This window comes from Oenanthe melanoleuca, chromosome 17, assembly GCF_029582105.1.
Source record: "Oenanthe melanoleuca isolate GR-GAL-2019-014 chromosome 17, OMel1.0, whole genome shotgun sequence".
In the NCBI taxonomy this organism is placed as follows: Eukaryota; Metazoa; Chordata; class Aves; order Passeriformes; family Muscicapidae; genus Oenanthe; species Oenanthe melanoleuca.
In genome coordinates, this window is record NC_079350.1 from 6705799 (window position 1) to 6730903 (window position 25105).

Here is a 25105-nt window from a genome sequence, read left to right on the forward strand (position 1 = left end):
GTACTATATTACCCTTGCAAGTCAATGTATAGAAACCAATAGATTTTCTCCCAGACAATTTGAGTGGTCAATGAGTTCAAGCAACCTGCTACAGTGATGGATAGTTTGGTGTGTTACAGAATTCCAGCTCATGCAAAGAAGGTAATTTTCAGTCTCACCTCTAGCTTGCCTTGGGAAGGATTTAGGGAGTTCTGGGGGCAGAAGTAGTAGAGGCAAAGTTATGTGCAAATAGCAAATCTCTCACAGGCTGTTTTACTTTTTCCATAATTGCATCTCTTGTCAGTCCAGCTCTTTCCATAAACCTGCCCATTACAGTTTTGCAGTTTTAAGGCAGAAACCTGGTTTCTGGAGGGCTGAGATGAGGGAACAGGTGGATTAGAGTTGTTGCAGCATCATCTTTCTAACTCTGCATGTCTGTCATCTTCAAGCTGCTTATGGTTTTCATTAAGAGTCACAGTGTTGGTCACTTGAAGCTACAGGCCAGATGAAAAATCCTCAGAAGTTTAATTGCAGGTAATGTGTCAGTTAAAGCTGCTCAGTAATGTGATAGCATAAAAATAACATTAAAAAAAAAACCAAGGAGTGACCTTTGCAGCACAGGGAATGTGGTAACACTGATCCTCTGCTTCCAATTCCAGTGCTGTGTGGGAATAGGCTTAATGTGACCCACTTGAAGGACTCCACAACTTGGAGCCAAGAGCCTTTGCAATTATCAGAGCTTGCACTACTTCCCACTGCAGTTTGTATTTATAGGCAGCAGTTAGGGAAAAACAGGAACATATTGGAGAATTTGGGTATCTAGACAAAACTTGGACCTGATTCTGCTGTTCTTCAGTTTTCTTAGTCAAGCAAGTAGCTCTGCTCCTGAAACAAATCAGTTAGTAGAACTGAAGGCTGTGGTGTAATCATTCTTTGAATAACATCTGAGGGGGTTTTGGGAGCTGTTAGGTGTTTCTTAGCTGAATCCTGAGCACGAAGCTAAAATGAAGAAAGTAAACCAAAAGGCTTTGTAAATGACATTTTGCATTTAATGTGCAAAATAAACAGAAATAAAACACTGAAGTAATAAAGTGATGTTAAGGATTTGATGTGAACCTGCATGAAGCAAGGTAATTAAGTCAAGGAAAGGACATAAAACAGTTTTTAAAGAGACTGCAATTAAAATGTCACTAGTGCTATTTCTTTGGACTTAGAATAAGAAACAACTATTAAGTTTTAAATCCCAGGGGAGGTAAAAGTAAAGTTTATAGGTGACTACCATATGTGCAAACTATTTAACGGGCTCATGCTACTTCACAAATGGGCCCTTTTGGGGAATAAATAGAAAACATTTATTTGAAGGTGTAGGCTGTGTTACTTGGTTCTTTGGGTCTGAACAGAAGTTTAGATAGTATAAAGTCTCCTGTAAGTTTTAGTTGTTTAATTTTAGGCAACAGCTCCTGTGTTACAAGTTTCTACCTCTCTTTTTTCCACACAATCTGTGCAGTAGAGGCAGAGGAAAAGTTTATAAAATGAGGCTGGTGTCTTTGCAAGCTTTACCTCCTTCAACTGACAGTGTTGAAACTTCCCAGCTAACCAGCAAAAATTTTAGAAGTGGCACAAAACAGTGGTGGTGGGAGAGAAGGTGGAAGGACAGAAAAGCCACATTGGAAATTTTGCTACTGCCCTGTGCTCTGAAATATTTTCTACTCTAACTGTGAGCTGCCTATAAATTCCATGCTGATAATCTCCTATATTCCCATAGATGTACTGATTGTCCTGGTTCTTAACAGAATGTAAGGAGTAGAAATTGTTTGATGTTACTTTTTGGAACCCAAGGTGTAGTAGGGTGGCCAGACTTTGAAACCCCATGGAGAGCTGTTTCCAGAGGTGGATTTTCAGCTGGAGTGGGACAGGATCTGCAGGGTTGCAGAGCAGAGCTGTGGTTGGGGCAGCCCAGGAGCTGCTGCTCTTCCATTGCAGCATTCCACGTTGGTCCCAACAGATCTCAGAGCCCTTGGGACTTGCTGCTGCATAGAAGCTGCTGAAAGAGGTTGTTCCTATGGTTTAGCAGCAAAGCAAGGAGCACACATTTCTCTGATGGGAAACTAAGGTGTGGAGGTAATGCAGCTAAAATTGGAGCTGCAGGAAGCAATTAACAGAGCCAGAGTCGAGTTCATCCCTTCTGATCATGGGGCTGACCTGATTGGTCATTTGAAGTTTGTGTTCTTGTCAAAAGAAAAAAAGTTTTAACATTTCTGACCTTTTGTTTGATGCCCAAAGTAACCAGTGTGCAACAATTTTCATGGTGTGATGAGAAAAAGGCAAATGACAAACTGAATCACCTGTAAGCAATTTTCTCCTATTTCTAGCCAGGGAGTAAATTGACTCAGAAGTGAATGCTCATTCTGACAACATCTATGTGCATAATATTCCAAACTGCCTTGGAGTCCAGCCATTCTGTATGAAAAGCATTTAAACAACAACTTAGATTTTTGGAAGAAAATACTGACATCTGAAAGTTGTTCTTTCTTTAATTGTATTCATTGATGCCAAGAGAAAGCAGCTTCAGTACGTTCTTCAGTGATAGTGTGGGTTGTTAGTCTTAAACTTGCTTTAAATTGATTTGCTGCATATTCAGTTTCATTTTTTTTGTAGGACCTTAGAAATCAACTAGAGAAATTACATGGTGAAATGACTGAGAAAGAAAAAGCAGTTGAACACCATTACAATATTCTTTTGAGTGAAAGCAATCAGAAGCTGCAGAGCCAAGAACTTGTTATAAGGCAGCTGACAGACAGTGTCAATCACAAGGATCTGCTGCTTGAGGTAGGTAGACTTACTCTGAAATGAAAAATGGAAACTTATCATTTGATTTTGTATGGGGAATTATTACAGAACCACGTTTGTGTTTGGAGTTATTGTTGATTTTGATGATAATCCTTCACTTCTCATAATACTGTGTTTGCAGAACAGACCTGTAATTACAGAGTGTGTGGCATTCACCAGGATTTCTTGTTAGGGCTTTGTGAAGCGTGTGGACAGAGGGGGAAGAAAGCTTTACTAATACTTATATTGTCACTGTTGTAAAAGCTCTGAAGTGCTCATGATTTTCAGTTTATTGTGCAGAAAGTGGAAGTTGAGGAATAGTATGGATAGTGAAATATTTTATCTTCTTTTCTGGGAGCCCCAAATGACCTGTATGAGATGGTTCCTGCCTGAATGGTAACAGGCCCCTGCTCAGCTTTCACACAGAGTAAAAAAAGTGGTGATGATATTCAGCCAGCAGTGCAGAGTCAGAGTTGAGGTTGCTCTGTACCTGGAGGCAAAGTGCAAGCCTTGACTTCATTTCTTAATACTGAAAAGGTTGCATAGGTGGGAAAAGCTTTTGTGAATCTTTTGGTTTTGCTTCTGGTATCATAAATTGAGCTCTTTTTGCAAGGTGTGGGAATAACATGTTCCAGGTCATCCTTGGATATTCTCCTGAATTTTGTTAGGTCTTGTATTTTGCAGTTTAGAATTAGAGTAAATGTTGTAAAACTCCCTGTTTTCTTTTGTTAGAGACTTAATGGAACTGTTAAAGAAAAGGATGCAGAGCTGCAGGAGCTCCAGAATAAGTGCAAGAACCTTCTAAGAGCTAATGAAGAACTTGAACTGAAAAATGAGGGCTTAGTAAAGGAGAAATGTGCTGCACAGACTCAACAGTCAATTATCAAGATAGTCAGAGAGCTGGAGGTGAGTTTTGCATAAGTGATCATTTGAAGATAAGTACCTTGACTTCACACTGAAGAGAATTTTGACTTTGGTTCTAAGCTGTGGACTGACAGATGTTGTAATTCACCATGGGTTGTGCTCTGATGAATGTATATGGCATCAGTCACTGAATTCCCTACTTTGAGAAAGCATGTAAGATGTTTTTCCTGCCATAAAGAGGCAGAGGTTTTTTGGTGCTTGGAGCAGCCATAATTCACTGAGTGGGAGGATATCTGCATTTCTGGAGAGAGGTGCAGAGAAGAGTTTGTGTACTTTGGATAGATAAGGGAAAAGAGTGCACAGAGCTGGTGACCACAGGAGATAAATAGAATGTGAGGATAAATACAGGTAGGAGTGAAAATATATCCAGGGCAAGAAAAAAACTGCTTTAAAGCACAGAAGAACTTGTACAGAAATACATATATATTAAAAATGGATAAGCAATATATGCCATGAATTGAAAAGACTTGTACCTGAAGTGAGGTCAAAATTCAAAATTTTAGTATTAGAAGTACTTCCTTCTTTCTTTACCCTCCATTCTGTTCTAGCAAAAAGGAGCCAGGTACTGTTACATTTTTGAATCACTCTCTGACTCCATCAGTGCATCGTGGTGTACAGCTTATTGAACAAATAAGCTGCTTTTGAAGGTACATTTCTTGTCTCTTTTTGTGTTGTTTGCAGCCTGGCTTGTCAAGATTTCTAAGAGCATCAGGCAAAGTAAAAATAATTAGACTGATACACAGTAATGGTGGGGAAAGGTTTTTCATTTCTTTAATAATATGTCAGTCATTAACAAGACTTTCTCCAGAAGTTCAAAATAAAGGGAGCCCATGGCAAAGGAAAAATTAGTGCAGGGTTTGTGTCCTGTTCTGAGCAGTCTGGTGGTGAGAGGATGAGTGTGATGGGCACTGTGATTAACCATGGGAGAGACAAGAACGGTGCAATCCTGGTTGTGTGACCAGCTCAGAGAAAAGGAGCTGCAGCTCTGTTTGCCTGGGTAGCAGTGAGGGTTTATCCCCCAGTCTGTGAATGTGCAGACAGAGAAAATGGTCTGGGAAAGGCTGGGGGGAGATTCCACCTCTGCACAGCAAACTGCAGTGAATGCAGTAACTTCTGTCACAAAGGGATTTGGGATGGAAAATCACAGGGAATTAATGGGAATCACACACTGGCTTCCCTGTGTGCCCCTGCCTGGGTTGAGGTGGATAACCAGGGCCAGGAGCAGAGGCAGGCAGTGCAGGTAATCAATCACCCAGCCCCACCTTCTCATCACAGCCCATTCTCTGCTGCCTGCACTCCCTGGCTGAACAATAGCTAATCACAGCCCATTGTCCTCTCAGCACCACCTCTGCACACCTATCTCCTGTAAGGACCCACTTTGGCATGTTAATCACCAGGTTTTGGACACAGATTATCCAGAGCTCTGCTCCCATTGGCTGCCTGGCACTCTTGGATGGCTTTGCTGTGCTGCACCCACTCTCAACAAACCCACAGCTGGATCCTCCCCACCAGAGACACAAACCAGGCTCTTCAGCCTCACTGAGCTTTTAAAGTTGAGGAAATTGATTGGAGAGATACAGAACTTTTCTCCCTTTCAGCATATCTTTGTACTTTATTATAATGTAATGATAAATTTTAAAGCACCAACACCCAAAGCTCTGCTGGGTGCCTTGGCCAAGCTTGGAATGATAAATTACAGGTTCTAATTATGGAGTTTGGATTTTTGAGCCACTGTCATGGTCTAGAGAGAGTGAGTGAGGGCATTGATAATTAGGGGAGTCTGGCAACTTCTGACTCTGGTATCTCTGAAGTCTCAGAGTTAAATGTGTTTTACAGACAAGGAATCTGGAAGTTAGAAGAAATTACCAAATCCTAGTGATGGATGAATGGCTGGATCAGTGAGGAGGTATAGCTAATATCCTGCTCTCAGTCATTTGTCCTTTAACCTTCAGAGATCTAGAAGTGATCCTGGGGCTTGTTGGAAGCATGAGAACATTCAGTGAGGTAACCAGATATTCTTGTGACATTGCCAATAAGTTATTTATTGTGGAGGTATAAACCTTTTACTTTCAGTGCTTACAATCTAAGGAGCCTTTAATGAAAATAAGTTATGTTTTCCACCACTGCTGCTTAGCAATAGTATTTCAGACTCAAATATAGACTTTAATGTATTAGATTGCCTCCTTTCATGGCAATATAAATCTTTCACTGCAATATGGTCCTGGATGTCTTGCAGCTATCTCCTCTAACACATTTTCCCTCACACCATGTGTCAAGAGGTTTAATGTTTCATTAACTCCCACAGCATTACAGTCTATTTAAGTTCCAGAGCTGCCTTATGTTTTGTGTACCGTCGGGGAGTTGATTGAAATAATTCACTCCTACATATTATTTAGGAATGACTGTAATAATGTACAAAAAAAATAGGGATGTTCATGCTGCATCTTCTCATCCTTATTATTCATGGAAGATTCTGAAAAAATCAGGAACACTTCCTCGTGATTTTGCTAACCTTTACCTAGGTAGTTGAATTTAGAATTTAATAATTTGTGTATAGCCTGTGACATTTGGAATTAAGAAGCAGCTCGTGTCTCCTGTTAAGCAGAAAGAGCTGGGAGGATTTCAGGAGCTTACTGAGATTTTGATACAAATGGAGAACTCAACATGTGAATCCTAAAAGGAAGAGGGAAGTGGAGCAGGGTTTGTGTGTGGCACTGCTTTGTTCATGCAGCAGCCATTCCTTCCCTCATTTGTGCTCCCTAACTCTGCACAATGACATTGCTCTGCCAGGCTGCAGAAAGAGCTTTAATTAGGATAAAGTTCTGTAGTGGCTTCAGTAATAATTGCAAGGTTTGTATCAGACATATGCAGGAGTTCACTAGAACTTTTGACAGACTGTGAAACAATTAAGTGCAAAGATTATTTTTTTTCCTGTTGCTTTCTACATCATTGATCAGTGTTTGTGATCAAAATTTTCCAACTTAAATTACAACCCATGTATTTCATGTTTAATGACTGTTCTTGAAAGGCTGAGATTCTAGCACATTGATAAGACTCCTTAATTCAAGCTGCAAGATGTACTTTTTAACAGTTTTTTTCATGAGATTATTTTATTACTGGCCCCTGGATCACCCACCTCCATCTGTTTTTGTGTTTCTTTGTGCTCAGTCAGCAGCTTTGCTGGGAGCTCCTCCACTGCTCATCCAGATAATAAATTCAATGTGAAGCTCAGGATTTTGCACTTTGATACAGTCTGATGTCTAAATTGCACTAGAACCTGGAAATATCTCTTAGATGGCAGCTGAACATGGAGCACTTGTCCAAAGGCAAGGTCACTTCTCCAGAGACTCTGGAGCATCAGTGCTGAAGCTGCAGCAGGAGCTGCCAGGCAGGTTACCTTAACTGGAGTCATCTGATCACAGCTTGATTACACTTGCAAAATATTATTTAACATATTTGCTGGCATATTGTGAAGTAAGAGTGTAAATAATTAAAAGTAAACACTGCTTGTCCTTGCTTTTGTGCTGTTTACTTTGCAGAACATTGAATTGTTCAAATTAGCAGTCTTTGCATCTTCAGTGTGAATTAACGAGATTCTGTTGTAGCTGAATTTGTTTTTGGTTGCCATTTCCTCCTTAGGAATTGCAGTTGGAATAATAACAGCTGCTTAAAACTCCTGGGTGTAGGTTTCTTCCTTGTTAATGATCTGTTCACTAATGATTTAGTATCTCTTAAGAGTTCCCTTAGCTGAAATTCACTCTTAACTGTGGTACCTTTTTTGTTCTTCCTTCCAGTTTTCAGTCAGAACAGAGAGAAACAAAAATTCTTTAACAGAGGTCAAATTTGTGCCTGATATTAATACACCTAAATTTGTTATAGTATTCCACTTATTTTCTCTTTGGAAATGGCTGATGTCTTAGATACTTTTACATAGTAAGTGCAAGAAAGTACTCCATTAAATAGCTGTATTTTTTGCTTCCTGTTGAAAAAGTGACTGTCTGCTTGTTTTGGAGTGAAAAAATCTTGGGAAATTAGTGGATCCTTACTGAGAATGTGCTGTAAGAGTTTGTGTTTATTCTTACAATAATAATATCCTTTCTGTGAGCAAGACTACAGATAAACCACTTTCTTTTCTTCACATGAGTGAAATAGCAGCTTGTAGTGTGCAGAAAACTGACTTATGGAATGTCTGATATATTCATCCTTTATTTGGGATTCAATATAATCCTTCTTGTTCAGAGATGGAAGAGAATTGGCTGGATCTCCTCACCCCAAAAAAGCCAGTTTTATCCAGAACACTTGTTCTAAAATGTGTGCTTGGCTTGTTTGTTCTCCCTTCCCTCCCTTCCCCTCCTCTGGAATAGCTGCCTGCCAGGTTGTTCCTGGTTGTTGGAACTTTGGGTGTGAGGATGCTTTTATTGGGGATGGGGGAAACTGCTGAGGCTGTGAGAAAACTGCTGCAGGTGTGTGATTCACTGATGGTAGGTACACAGTGAAACAGCCTGTGCCTCCTTCCACAGCAGCTGGATTTGAGGACAGTGAATGGGTCTGAGATCCATGGTGGGCATTGGTGATCCTGTTCAGAAAACTGGGATCTCAGCTTCTGTCACAAATGCTTCAGGACACAAGCACACACATGGTCCCAGACATGAAAATTCCCTTGTAAGCACAGGATGTTCTGCTTTTAATTTAGGAAAATAAAGAAGCTGAATATGAGAAGCTGCTCCTTGCTTTAAGGAAGGAACAGAATATTTATTCTACACTAGTGAAGACCTTCAAGGAGTCAGATAGGTAAGTGCTTCTGTTCTGGGGGATAATCTGAACTCAAAAGGCAAAAGTCAGAAGTTGTGAAAAAAATGTGCAGCTTTACAGGAGATGAGTTTGTTCTGGCCAGATGTTTGTACTACAGCTCTCTGTGGTAGTCTCTAAAGAGAAATATTTATGTTAGTGAGTTTCTATTATCTAAATTACTTCAATGTTTCTGAAAATGGTTCTTTTTAGATTGGAATATCAAATGAGCCCTGTTTCCATTTAGGTACCAAAGTAAGCAGCTGAATTTTCCAGACCTAGGTGTTGTGTTTTGGCATATAGGAGTTAAACCAAATTGCAGTGAACTTTTGGGCACTGGACAATTTGCCATTGTTTACTCCTAAAATACAGATAATGCTTATCTGAAAAGTGACACTGTGAGAATTTTGATGAGAATATAAATATGCAAGATTTGGGAGAAGGTTAAACAAAACAGAGTAATTGAAGTTTGCATAGTACACTTCCAGTGTAAAGCATTGAAAAGGGTGGCAGGAGCAAGTGGTTTTTAACCTTTTAAAATCAAAGAACACAACAATTTAGAAAGAAATCTGCAGGCTACTCTGTATCCTGTTATTGCTTGGCATTTGAGGAGGAGAGTTTATGATAAAATAAAGAAAATTCTTAGTCTGTAGACAAATTAAATTCAAATATTTTATTAAAAATTTACTGTTATAATTGCAAATTTCTTAATGAAATATTTAAAACATTTGAAAGCCAGCTCCTGAAAGCAATGGCTTATACCTGCCAGCTTTGGGGGAATGTGTATTTATATTTTGCAATTGGTTTATAGACCACTATAGTTTGGAAACCATAAAGAAAAGTAGCACTAGAGTAGATGAGATCTGTGTGTGAGTTAAGCACTTAGCAGCAATGCCAGCTTGTGCTTGGCCACAGCTCAGGACCTGCTTTAGATGCTGGAAAAAACACTAATGAAAAATAATGCTGGCAGTCAGATTATGGAGATGATTTCTGGTTTCATTAGGAATGGGAGCTGCCAGTGACTCCTGCTCTGTGGGCAAGGAGAGGCCCCACATTCTGTACAGCAGTGACTGCAGAGCAGAGTGGCTCTGAAAATGGCTTTTCTTAGGATGCCTTTCAAATAAGGAAACTCTGAACTGCAGGAATAATCACTGGCTGTTAGCAGTGAACCTCTGCAGGATCAGGATCATTAGTCCTGCTTCCCTGATGTGGAATTTTGGAATGCATGGAGCAGTCAGTGCCTGTGTGCCACAACAGCAGAGATGCACAATGAGCCAGGGCTTGGAGCTGCTCTTATTCCTCCTTCTCCCAGTTTTGGGGGCTGAAACACGCTGGAAACTTCATCAGGACCTGAATCCCAGGCTCCTGGGGAATGGGTAAACAAGCCCTGCAGACACACAGATGAGGAGGCTGGGTTTGACTGCCATCAGCAGGGACATGGATTTGGGGCAAACATCTGTTTTCTTACTGACATCTTCTTCTAGGCATTATTTATTTTAAGCAACCTGGGTGGTTATTTTTCAAAATGAGCTACTGGATGTCAGGACCAAGACATTCCTTCTCTATCCAAGAGGGGAATCAGTGTTTGTTCTTATAAAGCCTTGAACTCATGAAAAGGAGAAAATGTACTTACCTGGCTTCTAGTCATGTGTTTGGTTTTACTCTTAATCTTTTTTTGCTGAGCATTTAAGAGAGCTCTCTCTTCAAAGAAGCTCTTGTTTGAGGAAGAATTGGTTAAAGCAGTAGTTTCTTGTGCAGGAGCCCCTGACAACAGCACACTTGTCAGGAGACACACTGGGAGGCTTTTCATATATGTAGCCTTTTAATTAATGTGCATCTGCAGTGCTCTCTTGTTCTCATGCAAGTATGATATGCTTTGTGTTCCTCCCATCAGGTGGATTGAAATTTTTTTAAAGATCCCTGAATTCACTGTCATTTAGTGCAGTGGCTTGGAAATTCTGCAGCAGCTTAATTTGTTTTAAAACACTAAGTGAAGTGAATGGGAAAATAAATAATGCAAAGAGTTCAGTAACACCCTCTTATTTATTTTTTATTAAATCAAATTTATTTTGTTACAATTTCAGGTTGGTTTATTTTCAGCACTTAAATCTTTTTGCAGATTGATCAGAACTGCCTTGTTGATGTAGCTGAAGGGTGTGGGGAAGATGCAGCAAGGGGCAGCTGATGCTGAAGAGCTTCAGTAGAAAAGTTGCTTAGAAAATTAATTCACCTCAACAAATTACAAATTTAAAGTTTGGACATTTATGCCTCATTGTGGTAATTGGGACAATTTACAACTCAAGAGGTATTTTTACAGACTGTAGATAAGTGAAGAAATAAAATAGTTGGGTCTGGGTCCTGTTTTCAATGAAACAGGATTTTTTGATATTTTTCTGAAGTGCAGCATTAGATTATCTGGTGTAGCTCTGTGGCAAGGGAACAAAGTTTCCATGGTCACCACACAATGGAATACACAAAGCCATCAGCATTATGTGATAATATTTTTCTGGCATACTAACTTTTTAGAAGTTAGTAATTTAGATTTTCTTTCAAAAGAACTGCTCAGAAAGAGGGTGGTAGAAGAGCTCTGCCATGGGGAAGCTGACAAAGGCAGCACAGCCTAAAAGTGCAGGAAAATGCTGTGTATGTAAACATTTAATCTCTTTCTGTGGAGGGATTTGCTTGTGCTTATGCATGAGAATGATGGAAATGTGGGATGAAACCCATCCGTGGGGAATGGGAAATGGGCTCTTGGTGCAAGCCTGGGTGGAGAAAACACCACTGCACACCAAAATGTTTTGAGCTGAATTTCAGAGATTTGTTTGTCCTTTTTTTTTTCCCAGTATAAATAGCTTGCAAGTGGAACTGAACAACATTTTCATGTTGAGAAAACAGCTGGAAGAAGATGTTTTAGGTAACAGGAATCTCCAGAAGATCTTACAAGATCAGATTAAGGACATGAAAAACCACAAAGGTTTGTATCCATACCCAGCCCAACCCTCCTCTTACACAAAAGAAAAGTGGTTTTATTACAATCAGTTTGCTGGCATGGAGAAAAAATATTTGAGAGTAAAAAAGGTGTGAAAAGATTTCTTTTTGACTTTTTATACTGCAGATGATTTGGTGGATTTGTAACAGAATGTCTTGCAGCAATCAGGGCACATACTGAGGACAGTTTCTCTCTTTCCATGCAGCAAATGTTTGAAATTCTACTGCAGGGATCATTTCATGCTGCCTGCAGCTTTGTACCCTCAGAATTTAGTGTTTTCCACAAAAGTCACAGGTTCCTGCCTTGGAATCAGTCTCTGGCCATGGGATCGCTTTCTGACCATGGGGTGTAATTATTTCCCAAAGAGCTTGTGGCTCAGGCACTGGTAACCTCCTCCTAACAGAAGTATTTCCAGAGAAAGAAAAAAATACCCAGGAGTTTTGTTACTGAGTAATTCAGAAAAAGTAGAGCTTTTAAATATAGCTTAGCTTCTGGCTTTTTTGCTGTATGTCTTGGGAGGTGTTTTTAGTATATTCTTAGATATAGAAAAGAATAATATAAGTGGGTATCATTAAATAGTTTACTGCATATGTACAAGATGTTTCTGTTTTATCCCATAGGGGATATATAAATAACAGTAAAGCCTGTTCACTTCCCCTTTCAACTTAGATTTTCAATTTTAGCATCACTTGACAGCTCTGATAAGTGACAAAAGGTAAACTTCAGCTGTTTCAGTTTCCAACCTCAAAAGCCCAGAGATAATCAACAACCAGGGTGGGCCTTAGGCTCTTGTGGGTACTCCAGGGTTCTAAGGAGCTGTTGTGTTGAGGGTGAGGCTGGTGGGAATAAAGGCTGAAAAATTAATAATTATTTGTGACTTTTGGGTCCTTGCAGCAGCCAAGGGATCAGTGTCAGAACTGGGAGCAGGATTTGCATGTCTCTTCTTTGTCCTGATTTAGTTATTCTTTCTCCCTGTCTAATGAGATTTATTTATAGAATTGACTGTCATTTATATTGTAAATAAACAGGTGTTTATTGAAACATAAATAATTCCTGCAGTTATAGAGGCAGTGAATAAGTAACTATGTTCAATCCAATTACTGCATTCTTTTGACCCAAAAGCAAAATAAGTTCATTAACTTTGTCTAGCCTGGCTTTTTGCCTTGAGTTCATGCTCATAAAACTATAGTTAAAATAGAATAACTGCTCATGCCTAACTTATCCTTCCTAAAAATTATTTCTAATTGTAATACTAAATATGTAAATTATAATTCAGAATTACATTCTCAACTCATGCTGATAACAGAAAATACAGCCACAGAAAATGCAGCATGTCTGTGTGACAGAAGCACAAAGAAATACGAGGACAAAATTTTTTTCAATTAAACAGAAAGCTTATTTTGGGAATGAAGCATTCTAACTGGCCTCCCACAGACTTACTGGAAGGTCCTTACTGGAAAAGTCCTGTGCATTCTGTGCTGTTTTCCTGCAAATGGAGTTTCTGAAATAAAGTGTGTCCTTGGCTGTTTTGGCAGAGGAAACGCTCTCGTTCTGTGGAGATCAAACATCCTATATGAGTATCTGTTTAGGAGAACAGGACCATTTAAGTCTTCAGATAGACCATCTGTCTCTGGAAGAACTTAAAAAAAAGGTATTGATCTTTTTTATTATTTACTGTTCCTAATGGCTTAATTCTGCATTGTTTATAGTTTTGTATCTCTCACAGAAACATTTATTTAGGTACAGTTGGGTCCTTCTGAAAGGAGTTGAAGCTCCCATCTCTGTGGTTTGTGACTCACCTTTTATGAGCTATTCAGACTTTGTTACACTGCATGGGCTTCTGAATCAGCTGAAAGCTGAGTGATTTACAGCCAGAGTTTTGTGGTGTTGGACTAAAGGTTTTGACTCAGTACCAGGTTTCAGACATCATCTACTCCAAAGAAAGGTTTTGCACTGAGCATCCCACAGTGTGTATTTCATGCACCTTCATTAATCATGGAGCTGGTGGTGTCTATATCCTGTACAGCACATTCCATCCCAGGACTTGCAAATCTTTTGGTAAATAGGACATGTTATAAAATAACCCTGAGGTGAGTTCTCTGTGTGAGGAGAACTGAAATTCACTGAGATGAAATGTGCAGACCAAACAATAAATCAGTATTGGAGTTCAGATACTTCTTCTCTTTCTGCTGATCCTGTGCAGTGACATCTCATCCATGCACCAGTTTATGACAAGGAGTAATTTTGAATATGGTTGGTTGGGAGTGAGCATAAGTGAAGTTTTTCTCAGGGACAGCTGAATTGTAGGCAGGTGCTCATGCTCTGGAGGTGGGTAGTCTGAAGGAAGGAAGTTTGTCTTACTTGGAACAGGTGTCCCTAAAAAAGTCCCAGATTGTGTCCCAGTGCCATTCTGGGGTTTCACCACTTTTGTCTCTGAGCATGTTCCCTTCAGAAGGCTCAGGGACACCCATAAGCAAAAGATATTTATACTGGAGAAAGGGTGTGACTGAAAGCTGACCTGGTTTTCCAAGTCTATTAACTGGTCTGATGAAAAGATTTCACTTTTTTCTCCAAATGTTGCCTTCTTGATGCACTTCATGGCTTTGTGGCCATGGGAGTTTTGAAGCCAGCTGCCCAATCAGATTGTGTGTCAGTGAAAGTGCTCAGAATGAGAGAGGCTTTAATGGGGGTTGGAGAGGGATTCAGCTTGTTCCTGGAGGCTGCTACTTCCCAATAATGCTGTTTTTTCTTGCAATAAATGTTTCTTCTCAAAATCAGCTGTTCCTGTGAGGTGCCCTCAGGTTTGTTCTTGCTACTGAGTTGTGAAAGTTGTTACCTAAACTTAATAACTGACCTGAACTACAGTGTTCCAAATGAAGGTACCTGAGCACTAATTCACCATGCAGAAACATGTTTCCATCCTAGGGAGATGAACACAGGAGCAGATACACAAACCCAGGCTTCCAACTCTGCATTTACCAGGAGATTTATCTGTCATCAGTTGTTTTCCTGCTGGTTTGGATGTTACCAGTTCTGCTTGTTCTTCCTTTGGTTATTTAGGTCAGTGACCTGCTCCTGATGGTCAAAGAGCTGCAGTCAGTTAATCAAGAACTTATGGCAAGACAGTCTGGGTGTTGCACTAAGGATTCTCAAGGGAAGGAAGCACTGAAAACATTAAACCACAGAGAGGTAGGTTTTCTGTTTTAAAGCAGTGAGTCTGACTCACATCTAATCTGCCTCATGGAATCATTTACATCTGTGCAGAAGGAGTGTAAAGCCCTTGGGGCTGAGGTTGCTAATTCCTTATAATAACTTTTGAAATTAATGATGTAAACAACTTTAACATGTTAGCATGACAGAGAAGCAGCTCAATGCAAGTGTTCAGTTATGTGTCAAGTTGATTTTAGGGAAGCAACATACTCATTTAAATATTCATGGAGTCTGTAATCTATTTGTTTTGTCAATTGAAAGGGAGGGAAATAGTTAATTTTACAAAGAAAGCAACAACTTAAAAACATTTTAGTTATTCCTGAAAATCTGTTTGCTATTGCAGTCATTCTCAGGCTGTGTCTAATTATTTAAGAGTTTCTTTCAGTTCTCTGATGCATCTTCAAAGTACAAGGGTTCAGTAGCCAAAACCCAAAGAATAGAACTTCAGGTCACCTAAAAATGTGGCTATTTCTTCATATAGAATGGAGAAGTACTTGAAGAAGGGGCCAGCACTGTAGTGGGTTGCTGAGAGGTGCAAGGAAATCATCCTTGCTGGGTTTTTGATTAATATCCCCAAAGCTGGGACTGTTCTCAGCTGTGGGGAAGGAGAGGCCTTGGCAGAATAGCTGCACTGAGAGCATTTTGGGTGCTGGGTCCCCACGTGGGTGAGTGGTGAAGGTTGTTCAGGAGGTTCTGGGTGACCTTTCCAGCTTGGAAAGTGTTACTTGAAATGTGGCTGGTGGTGCTTGTCTTTGTGTTCCTTTGTGGCTTCTGCTTTCAGTTCCATGGTTGTGCAGAATGTATTGAGGAGGAAGGAAAGAATATAAAAGGAATGATGTTGGTGCTGGTCCTTTGTGTCTTGAATTTCTGAATTAAATTCAAAAGAACAAGATTAGAAGTGGTTTAAATCAATTATGTGCAGGACTGGCTGATTCAATAACTGGGACTGTGGAATTTTTCTGCAGGACTCAGGAAAAAACTGTCTTTTCTTGGATGTACTGCAGGTATACTGCCACAAAATATTTTTGCTTCTTCAGTTTTAAGACATAGTCATGCTGTCTTTCATTGAAGTATATTTTAAATTAGAAACAGACCTTTAGGTGGGCCATGGCTTTATTGAAATGGTGAGTGGGTGATCCCTGTCCAGGTGCCTGCACTCTCCATAATTAACATTTTTAGCAATTTATCTCTTCATCCTGCAGAGGGCTCTGCATCCCCGTGGATGCCACAGTGAATTCCAAAGGAATTCCTGTCCTGTGCCAGGATTATTGTGACAGGATGCTGTGTGCTCCTGCTTTTCTCCATGGCAGGTACATACAGGCTGCTCAGTGAAGAAGCTGCAGAATCAGATGTAGAATGACAAAGAGTGAAGTTTTCTGTAATTAAAAATAAAAATAAAAATATACCTCAGCGTTCTGAGAAAGGAAATAGGAAAGTTAAATATGGGTTTTAATCAGTGCCAGAATGACTGTAGTACTGTGGAGCTCAAAAATGAAAGGATCTTTAGTAAAAAGTTTTTAATTCAAGAGCTAGCTTTTTATCAGGTGTGGCAATAAATGACAACCTGGATATCAGGTTATGGGTATGACAACAGTGTGTTTTGCATATTAACCACCACTCTCAAAACCCCTTTTTTTAAATTTGATGTGTTTTTTGAGCTAGCATTTGTTGGCAGGTAGAGCTGGGATGACACTGATATCTGTGTTACGGGAAGAATTTGGATGTAAATGGGAAGAGGGATCTTCCCAGGTTTTTAAAATGCTCCCATCCTGCTTTTCCTTCCCAAAAGCAGAGCACAAGTCAGACCAATGTGCACTTTGGTGCCTCTGCAGGGTCTGGCAGCCCCGTGTCCTCTGCTCCTTGGCTCCTGCTCGTGCTGGGAGGGAGGAGGGGAGGAAAAGGTTGTTTTGTGCTGTCCTCTGAACATCTGCCTTCTCAGAGAGCAGCAGCCTCAGTGATTTCAGCCTTCAGGCCCTGGGGAGCTTTGCAAACCAAGCACATCAGTGCTTCATTTAGGAAGAACATTCTCCTGGTTTTCAGTCTCCACAGAAATACTTTCAAACTGGCAGCTTATTTTTGCTAGACTTATCTTTCTGGCCTTAAGACACTTATTTTCATTTAATATTTTGTTGCACATTAGGTCATATTCCTTGGAGTACAGGACATGTCAGCCTGTCAGACACAGGGCCATAGGATCAGGCTCAGCCTGCAGTGATTTATTGTCACAGTGTATTTATAACCTGTTGGTCTTATGTAGTAATTTCCTTAATGAATCCTCACTTATTAAACCAAATACAACCTGGGAAAAGCAGATACCAAATACTGCTGACCCATGAAAGGTAGTTGCATTGCATGGATAAGTTACATGTGGAAATAAGTTTATTTTTTCTTTAAAAATGTAGGGTTTGTTTTGAACTTACACATGGAAATGTCAATCTAAATAGATTTTTTTTTTAATAATAGCTAACCTTATTGGACTTTTGGCATCCCATGATTACAACAAATTCTTTTTTCACCAGCTTTTAAATTGTCTTTACTCTGTGTTCTCCTAGAAAATCTGGATGAAAATACCAAGATAACTCAAACATGACTTGGAATTCAGTTTTCCATATAGAAGTCTAATTGTAAAAGGCAAATATATTAATACTCTGCACCATCTGCCTTTTAAAATTCATACCTAAAACCATTAGACTTGCTTATACTGCAAGGGGTTGGGAGATAAAAGGGGTTTTCTAATGAATTTCATATATATATATATTTCTTAATAAATATATTTATATATGCATACATTCAATGCATACTCAATTAAAAAAATCAAAATCAAACCCCACACATACATTCAATTCCTAGTGTTCTGAAGCAGCAGAAATAACTGTGTCCCATGCAGGTTGGAATCCTCAGGGCTGTGTCCCACCTATGAATTGGGCATAATGAGAGTTTCCAGAGGAGGCCAGAGAGATGCTCCAAGGGCTGGAGAGCTGGAGAAGCTCCAGGGAGAGCTCAGAGCCCCTGCCAGGGTCTGAAGGGGCTCCAGGAGAGCTGGAGAGGGACAGGGGATGGAGGGACAGACACAGGGAATGGCCTCAAGATGGAGGAGTGCAGGTTTATTGGGATCCTGGGAGGGAATTGTTCCCAATATCCCAATAAAGGGTGGGCAGCCCTGGCACAGGGTGCCCCTGGACCCCTGGAAATGCTCAGCAGCATCCAGCAAACCAGGGGGATTCTGCTGCTGCTCCCAGGGGTGCTGCTGTCAGGGGTTTGGGTGCTGCTCCTGAAGTGGCTGAGTGTTCCCCTCTCTGCTCAGGCAGTGAGAGCTGGGTTGGGTTCTGTGGCAAATGGGATGTAAAAGATGATTTGGCACCGTTTGCTACAAATGGGCAAATTTAGGCATAGACACAGCAGGTTGTAACCTTCAGTGGCACAGTAAATCTTGCTAGTCTACAGCAAGCCACATGTGCTTAGTTTTAAAAGCATCTATGCTGGAGAAGAGCCTAAATTGTGCAGCAAATAAAAATAAATTCTGGAAATTGGAAAATAAAATAGGCAGAATGGGGACACGGCTGAGGATACAGAGCTCCTTTGCCACAAGAGGTTAAATGGTTTTTACATGTTCTGTAAATTCTGAGGAGGAAGGGTTAAATAAAAATGAAGGAATATATAAGATAAAGTTTCACTTTATTTGATATGAGTCATTCCTGGAGTTTATATTAATTTTCTTTGATCTTGTTGAAGGAATCTAATTCAGTGTTTGTTACTTTGTATTACAGGCTTTTTTATTTTTCTTTTAAGACATATCACTGACTTATTTATGCATGTTTCATATCACAGTATTTTTTTTGTGCTACATTTTCACATCATTCCATACTTTGTGTAGTGTCTTGAACCAACAGAGAAGCCTGTGATGCAGCCTGAAGATGGTGACAATGACAGGAAGGTGCAGAACAGTCAGTTTTGTGAGAGGGTCAGTCAGGTAGGAACATTCTGGTACAGTGCTCTCTTCTCTGCATGCCTTTAAAATACCTTCTTTTCCATAGAACATAAAGTCTTTTGCAAACAAAATGTGCTTTTCTTGGTGTCTGATTTTGCTTTCAACTAATTGTTATCCTGAAGATCCTCTGGAAGCTTTTTCCTGTATTTCTCAGCTGGTTTTGCTTTCAAGATTTCTTTCATTGTGGACCTTGTTTGAGTACTCACAGTCACCCTGAACAGGGGTGACAGAGAGGCCCTGGAAATTGTGTTTCTTTACATCCACACAGGCTGATCTCCTGCCTCCATTGCAGTCAGGCTTGGAGTGCAAATTGTGTGAGATTCACCTGCTGTGATTGAGGAAAAAATCCTGCAGATCCTTCTTTAGTGTTGAAATGCTTGCTAGCTTGGCCAGTTGTAAACTTCATTTTCATACAAAGAGGAATCTGCTGTCCTCTCCATCTAATCAATGTAAGATAAAGCATCATGGAACCATAACATAACTCAGATTTTTGCAGTCTGTGTTTCTCTGTTTATCAGGTTTGCCTTCAAGTATCTTTGGATTTTCCTTGTGAGGTGGATAAACAGGTAAGTGATGTATTGTGAACACTCTTGGCTCTTGTTGCTGATGGGAATTGTACCCAGATGGGCTCAGACAGAATTCTCATGTGATTACTGCAGATTTTGATTGTTTAATTGGGGTTTGAGTGACTGTAGAGATCCCAGGTAGAAATTCACTTGGACACATCCATGATGTTTTATACAGAAAGTTGGCAGCTTGCAAATGCTTCCAAGTTTTGTCCTGCCTCAGCCATCAGGGCTTGAATCTGGAGATCCCAGGACAGAATCTGTACTTTAAATACAGATGATTCAAAGCTGAGCTAATAAAATTGTTAGCTGCAGTCTGCAGGCAACATTCCAGAAGTTTCATTGCTCTTGTTAGATAAAGACCTTCAGGGAAATCTTCTTACTCCTTACTAAACAACTGATCCCTATGAATTAATCATATGAAATAGATGTTAATTAGTTTTTCTATTAATAAATAGTCAGCAAAATGTCTGTGGATGCTTCTTAATGTAGATAAAGAGCATCAGGAATTACAGAACCTGATTACAGAAAGATTACAGCCCTGAATTTAATAGAACATTACATACCTGTGTAATAAGACAATGTTTGCAATTTTTTAGCAGATAACTCCATCAGGCTATTCAGAGAGTTTCTACAAAGACAGACATTATAGGAGTCCAATTAAGCCTCAATTTGAGCATGATACAACTGACAAACACTTGGGCAGAACAGGAATGAGTGAAGATGAAACAGAGGAGAACTTGCTCACATCTCTTCTGAGACAAAATAGAACATCTGTGCTGGAATCTACGTGAGTATGAGGGATATGCACTGCTTTTGACAGTATTTCTATTTGAGAACAGAATAAGGTAATTTTGCTAAAGTGAATTTAGATAATGGCACTGTCTAATTTACCTGAGAGATTGGCAAGGCACCTTCAGAGCCATTTTAGTCTATCATGCAATTAAGTAATTAGGAAACATGCTATCAGTAGAAATCCTTAAAAAAAAACCCATTGCAAGAAAGAAACTCTACAAAGTTACTGATCCTCAGTGCTGTACTGCAGGGACTGATTGTTTCCAGGAGGGGTCTAACAGAGTCAAAGGACTTAGTTGACAGTAGCTGGTATTTTTCTTGAAAAAAACAAAATATCTGAGAGCACAGGTTAGTGACAAGTGATGTGGTGGCAGGGACAAGACTTTACTGCTGTAAAAACAGTATGTAAAAGGATCTAGGGATGGAGGGATTGGAGTTACAGTGAGTTTTTACAGGGATGATTTTGAATGGATGGTGCTGCACCCTGAGTGCCCTTCACCTTTTCACCTGGTCTGTGTGGACTGGGCTTTGCTGCCTCTCACTTTGGGGAGTTGGGGCCCATGTCCTGCGCTTGACTGGTGGCTTAATTCAGTGCAGGACTGGCTGAGCTGTGTTCTGAGCTCTTGGGTCACTTGTCATGTAAGAGGAAACACTTGTGGACTATCTACACAACCCTACTGGCACCAGTGGAATTCAAGTGTGTGTGTGTTACACTGGTATTTGATCAATTCCCAGCTGAAATGCTCATTTCCATAGGAGCTGAGCAATGCCAAGCAAGAAAAAGCTGTACAGGAGACCCACACACCCTGACTGATTTACCCCATGCTTACACCACTTAATCTCCTGGTTGAGAACTGAGTTGGAGCTTTGCTGTAGATCATCCTCATGTTCCTTTCCTTGTTCTGTAGTTCCTTTTCCTTCTCTAGTTGCTTTCCTGGTCTCTGGACTGACTGTGTACAGAATTCTGTGACTTTTCCAGTGCCTGTCAGTGCTGGGAGCAGAATCTCCAGTGGAGTCACACAAGTCAAAGCCTGGTTTCTGTGTTCACCATGCTGCACTTGGCTTTACTCAGGCAATTCTGTATTTTCACATTACTATTTAAAACTCTCCCAACAGGCATAAATTGTCTTAGTTGTCACAGGAGTAGTTAGTGGTGAATGAGGACATACTACTCCCTTAGAAATGGACATTGTTTATTTGTTATCTTTACTTAAAAGTTGGCTAATGAGTAATTCTAGCACCATCATCTTTACCACTCTAGTGTGTAATTTTTCCTGTGTTCAAGTATAAATGACCAGGCTGATGGGTGATGAGCCTGTGCTTTGCATAACAGAATTCTCACTAATGCCATTAGATGCCAGAAGAAGCCATAAAAAGCCTAGTTAGCTTCTACCATTTCAAATGCTAAACTATACAAATGCAGTTGTTCAAAACTCTAGTTTATATGTTTAATGGCACAAACAGCTCTCTATTGGACACATGAAATTATCTGTAGAATTTCAGAGCTTGCTTTTGCTTTAAATGCCTCTTGTTTGGTTTCAGTTTCCCTTAAAACATTGCTTTCCAAACTGCTATCCATGAACTGCTAGTTATCCATGGGGCACTTTGGTGGTCTGTAATGAGCTGGTTTTGCAAGCTTTTTGGCTGATTTCTCACTTTTCATCTCCCCTCTTTCATTAGAAATACATGGAGGAGTAGATTTGCACAAAAACTCAACATTTGGGCCAGGAGTTGCACTTTGATGGTTCTTGTGGTTTCCTTCCAGCTTGGGCTAATCTGTGATTATATGGTCTAGAGTCTGGTGTGGTTTTAAATCAACTTTTAAGAGTAAACTTTTTTGAGAATCCATTCATATTTCTTATATTTCTGTGTTAAATAGGAGAAAAGCCATGATGAGGCAATTTATGATATAATTCATGTTGTGAAAAGGTTCCAAAAAGTCTGTTAGTGAGTAATTTGTTAGTGAGTCAAACAGAACCTCCTGGGAGTTTCAGATATGTCACAACACAGCAGAAGGGTTTCTTGGAAGGTATTTTTGTTTGCTTAAATAAAAATCTAAATTCATGTCTTTTCTCTCCTCTTTCCTGAGTGTAGCAGACAAGAACAAATGAAAATTGTAAATGAACTGTTAGATCATCTGAACACGACAGAGGAAGAATGTTCAAGTGAAGATATAGAGAAAAAGGATGAAAAAGATCTTAGGCAAATGATTATTCAGCTAAGAGCTGAACTCAAACATTTCAAGCAGGTCACTAAATTCTTAAAGCAGAGAGTAGAATTGAAATCAACTTTTGATGGGGAAGAGAAGCTTTATCCTGATGCAGTGCCACAGATTAATCAGTTGTTGAAAGCGGAATTGAAAGATGCAGCTACACAAACAATGACTTTAGAGACTAATGTCATGAGATTCAAACATGAAGGCAAAAAAGGAGCCTCAGAAGAAAAGTCAAAATATTCAAGATTAAATGCAGAAGCAGAACATCAGCAAGAAAATGTGTGTAAGAAGGGTGAACAGCATGAAAGACTTTCTTTTACTAGAACAAATGAAGTAAGTTTATTCTTTTTTTTGTACTTAGGGAATAGATGTATAAAAGGGAAAAATCTGTTTCATTTCTAATATTAAATCTTGCTTTTGTATGATTTTTAATATTAGGAAAAGAGATGTAAGCCAAATATTTTAGATAATTGTTCTTAATGTTCAGAGCTTTTCATCTCCTACTTCAGCATGCTTTAGAACTTTAATTAGTTGAATTTCAATCCTCCCTGGGACTACACACTTGTAAATATTACAGCTTTTGGAAAAAGAGAGTCTGTGTTTCTTGTTCATAATGTACAGAACTAGAGCATTGAGAACTGATGAAGATTAAATGGCAAAACTGTTCTAGAAAATTCCAGATTTGCATCACATCTGGGAGCAGGCTGTGGAGGAGTCAGTAGGAGACTTCCACAAACTCAAATCTTAATTTTAGGCATTTTTTAACATCCTGTCATTGTGTCCTGCCTCCTGGAAGTGTGTTCAGGGTGCCCTGTGAGGTGGGGGCAGTTTGCTGTGTTTGGGCCCTGGGTGCAGCCAGGTGTGTTTGGGAGCCTTCTGTCTGCAGGCAGTCTGTGATCCAAGCAGAGGGTGGGGAAGCAGTGTCTGCTAAAGAGCTGTGTGTATTGTTTCAGCACAGTGATGGAAGTGAGGTTGGAAACTCTTTGAAGATCTTGGCTCCTGCAGAGCAGACAAAGGGGAGCGTTGCTTTTGATTTTGTGCACTGCTAACAGGGAATGCTGTAGCACTTCTGCCAAGAGTGCTTGCCATAACTTTAGTGATCAAGAGATTTCTGAGAGAGAGCAATTAGGAGCAGTTCATTTTTATTCTGGCCTGTTCCTCTTGGGTTGTTTTTTCTGAAGGAAGGGGCTTGTAAGTGGAGGGATGTTGATAAGGATTTGTTCTGGGCACAGAGTGACAGGGCAAGGGGGAATGGTCTGAAGATGAAGGAGGGCAAGATACTGAGATACTAAAAAAAAAATTCTTCACTGTGAGGGTGGGGAGGCCCTGGCACAGGGTGTCCAGAGCAGCTGTGGCTGCCCCTGGATCCCTGGAATGCCCAAGGCCAGGCTGGACACTGGGGCTGGGATAGTGGAAGGTGTCCCTGCCATGGCAGGGGTGGAATGAGATGAGCTTTAAGGTCCCTTCAACCCAAACCATTCCATAATTTACTGTTTCTTTCAGCAATTTTCTTCTTTTTTTTTTCAGGTTCCTCTTTTCCCCAAGTTTCAGTTTACTGTTCTATTTCTCCATTTTCCAGATTCCTCTCTGCTTTAATCAGTGGCAACCTCAATTCAGCCCTTGAATCAGTTGCTTTAAAAGCTTTCTTGTTTGGACTAATGCACTGTATCTTTAGCTTTGGAATGGCTTTTATAAATAATTTGATGTAGCCAGCTGAAGTGGCCTTTGGGTAATCTGGGTGACAAATGTGTCTGTGCCACAGCCCTGAGACAGCTGGGAATGGTTCAGTGTTATTAAAGCAGTTTAGTTTGCTGGAAGTTCTGGATTTATTTTGCAGCCTGTGAAGGATACTGTTCTCATATATGTACAAAAGGAATTGAGGATGGCATTAGGAAAATGGAACTTGCTTTTTATGATTTTAAATTGTGTAAAGACTGTAATTGCTGAGAAGTAAATACGGAAAGGTATTTCAGAATACATTGGGTGGTGAAGGAAATTAGGGGACTTAACAGCACTGGTGGAGCAAATGAACAGCAGAATTATAAAGTAAATCTATCTGAACATGCCATTATTGGTTTTTGTTATTATTACACACAATTCCATAACTCTCATCAACACATGGCATGCTTTTATCTGTTTGGAGACAGCCCTGGTTTATGCTGTGTGGTTTAAACAAGGGACATTTATTTTATGCAGAGTCTTCCAGAGGTGAGAGGCTAAAATGTAGTGACTTAAGAAATGTAGTGACTTAAGAAATGTAGCTTCCCCCAGCTCCAGTGAGGGAAATTTTTACAGCTGGAAATGGGAATCCTTCAGAAGGCATTTATAGAGTGGATGGGTGAAAAACTGGTTTTGTTCATAAAGGATTTCTGTGTGGCAGAATAAACATCCTCTGTGGCTGATACAAAGTTGTGCTGATTTTCTCAAAGCTGTGGAAGTAGGGCATGTTGGGTGGAGGCTAGAGGAAGAAAGGAAAATAAGCTTAGGAGTTGTTGAAAAATGAGGAGGATCCTCAACTTAAAAAAAAAAAAAAAAAGGTTTTAAGGGAAAAAGTTGCTGGCAGACATTTATGATATAAATGACAGTGGGAAGTAGGAGTTGAAGAGGCCAGTTTGGGTGAGAAACTCTTTTCCTAAGGCATCCACAAATCCAGAGCTAATTGATACACCTGGTGGTTAAAAGCCTTTGGTAGGCACTGCTGGGTTTGCTGTCCTGCTTCAGGAGCTGGAAGGTTAGAGATGCATGACCAGCTGGGACTCAGAAAATTCTGCCAGTGGAGTGGGTATTCTGCCTCTCTGAATGTTTGCTTCTCATGTAGCCAA

General features: G+C 40.0%; 1 protein-coding gene across 6 annotated transcripts in view; it reads left to right on the forward strand.

Annotated features, from left to right (window-relative positions):
- Positions 1-25105, forward strand: part of CDK5RAP2 (CDK5 regulatory subunit associated protein 2) — a 67971-nt gene that overhangs the window by 15562 nt on the left and 27304 nt on the right. For 4 of the 6 annotated variants that reach the window (XM_056505224.1, XM_056505228.1, XM_056505227.1 and 1 more), the window contains exons 13-22: positions 2638-2808; positions 3541-3714; positions 8426-8523; positions 11364-11494; positions 13045-13160; positions 14570-14698; positions 18594-18689; positions 19226-19273; positions 19873-20063; positions 22163-22616. In XM_056505224.1, the coding sequence (XP_056361199.1) occupies positions 2638-2808; positions 3541-3714; positions 8426-8523; positions 11364-11494; positions 13045-13160; positions 14570-14698; positions 18594-18689; positions 19226-19273; positions 19873-20063; positions 22163-22616 (1608 nt within the window). The remainder of the gene's footprint in view (positions 1-2637; positions 2809-3540; positions 3715-8425; positions 8524-11363; positions 11495-13044; positions 13161-14569; positions 14699-18593; positions 18690-19225; positions 19274-19872; positions 20064-22162; positions 22617-25105) is intronic. The other 2 variants (XM_056505225.1, XM_056505229.1) reach the window with 1 other exon arrangement.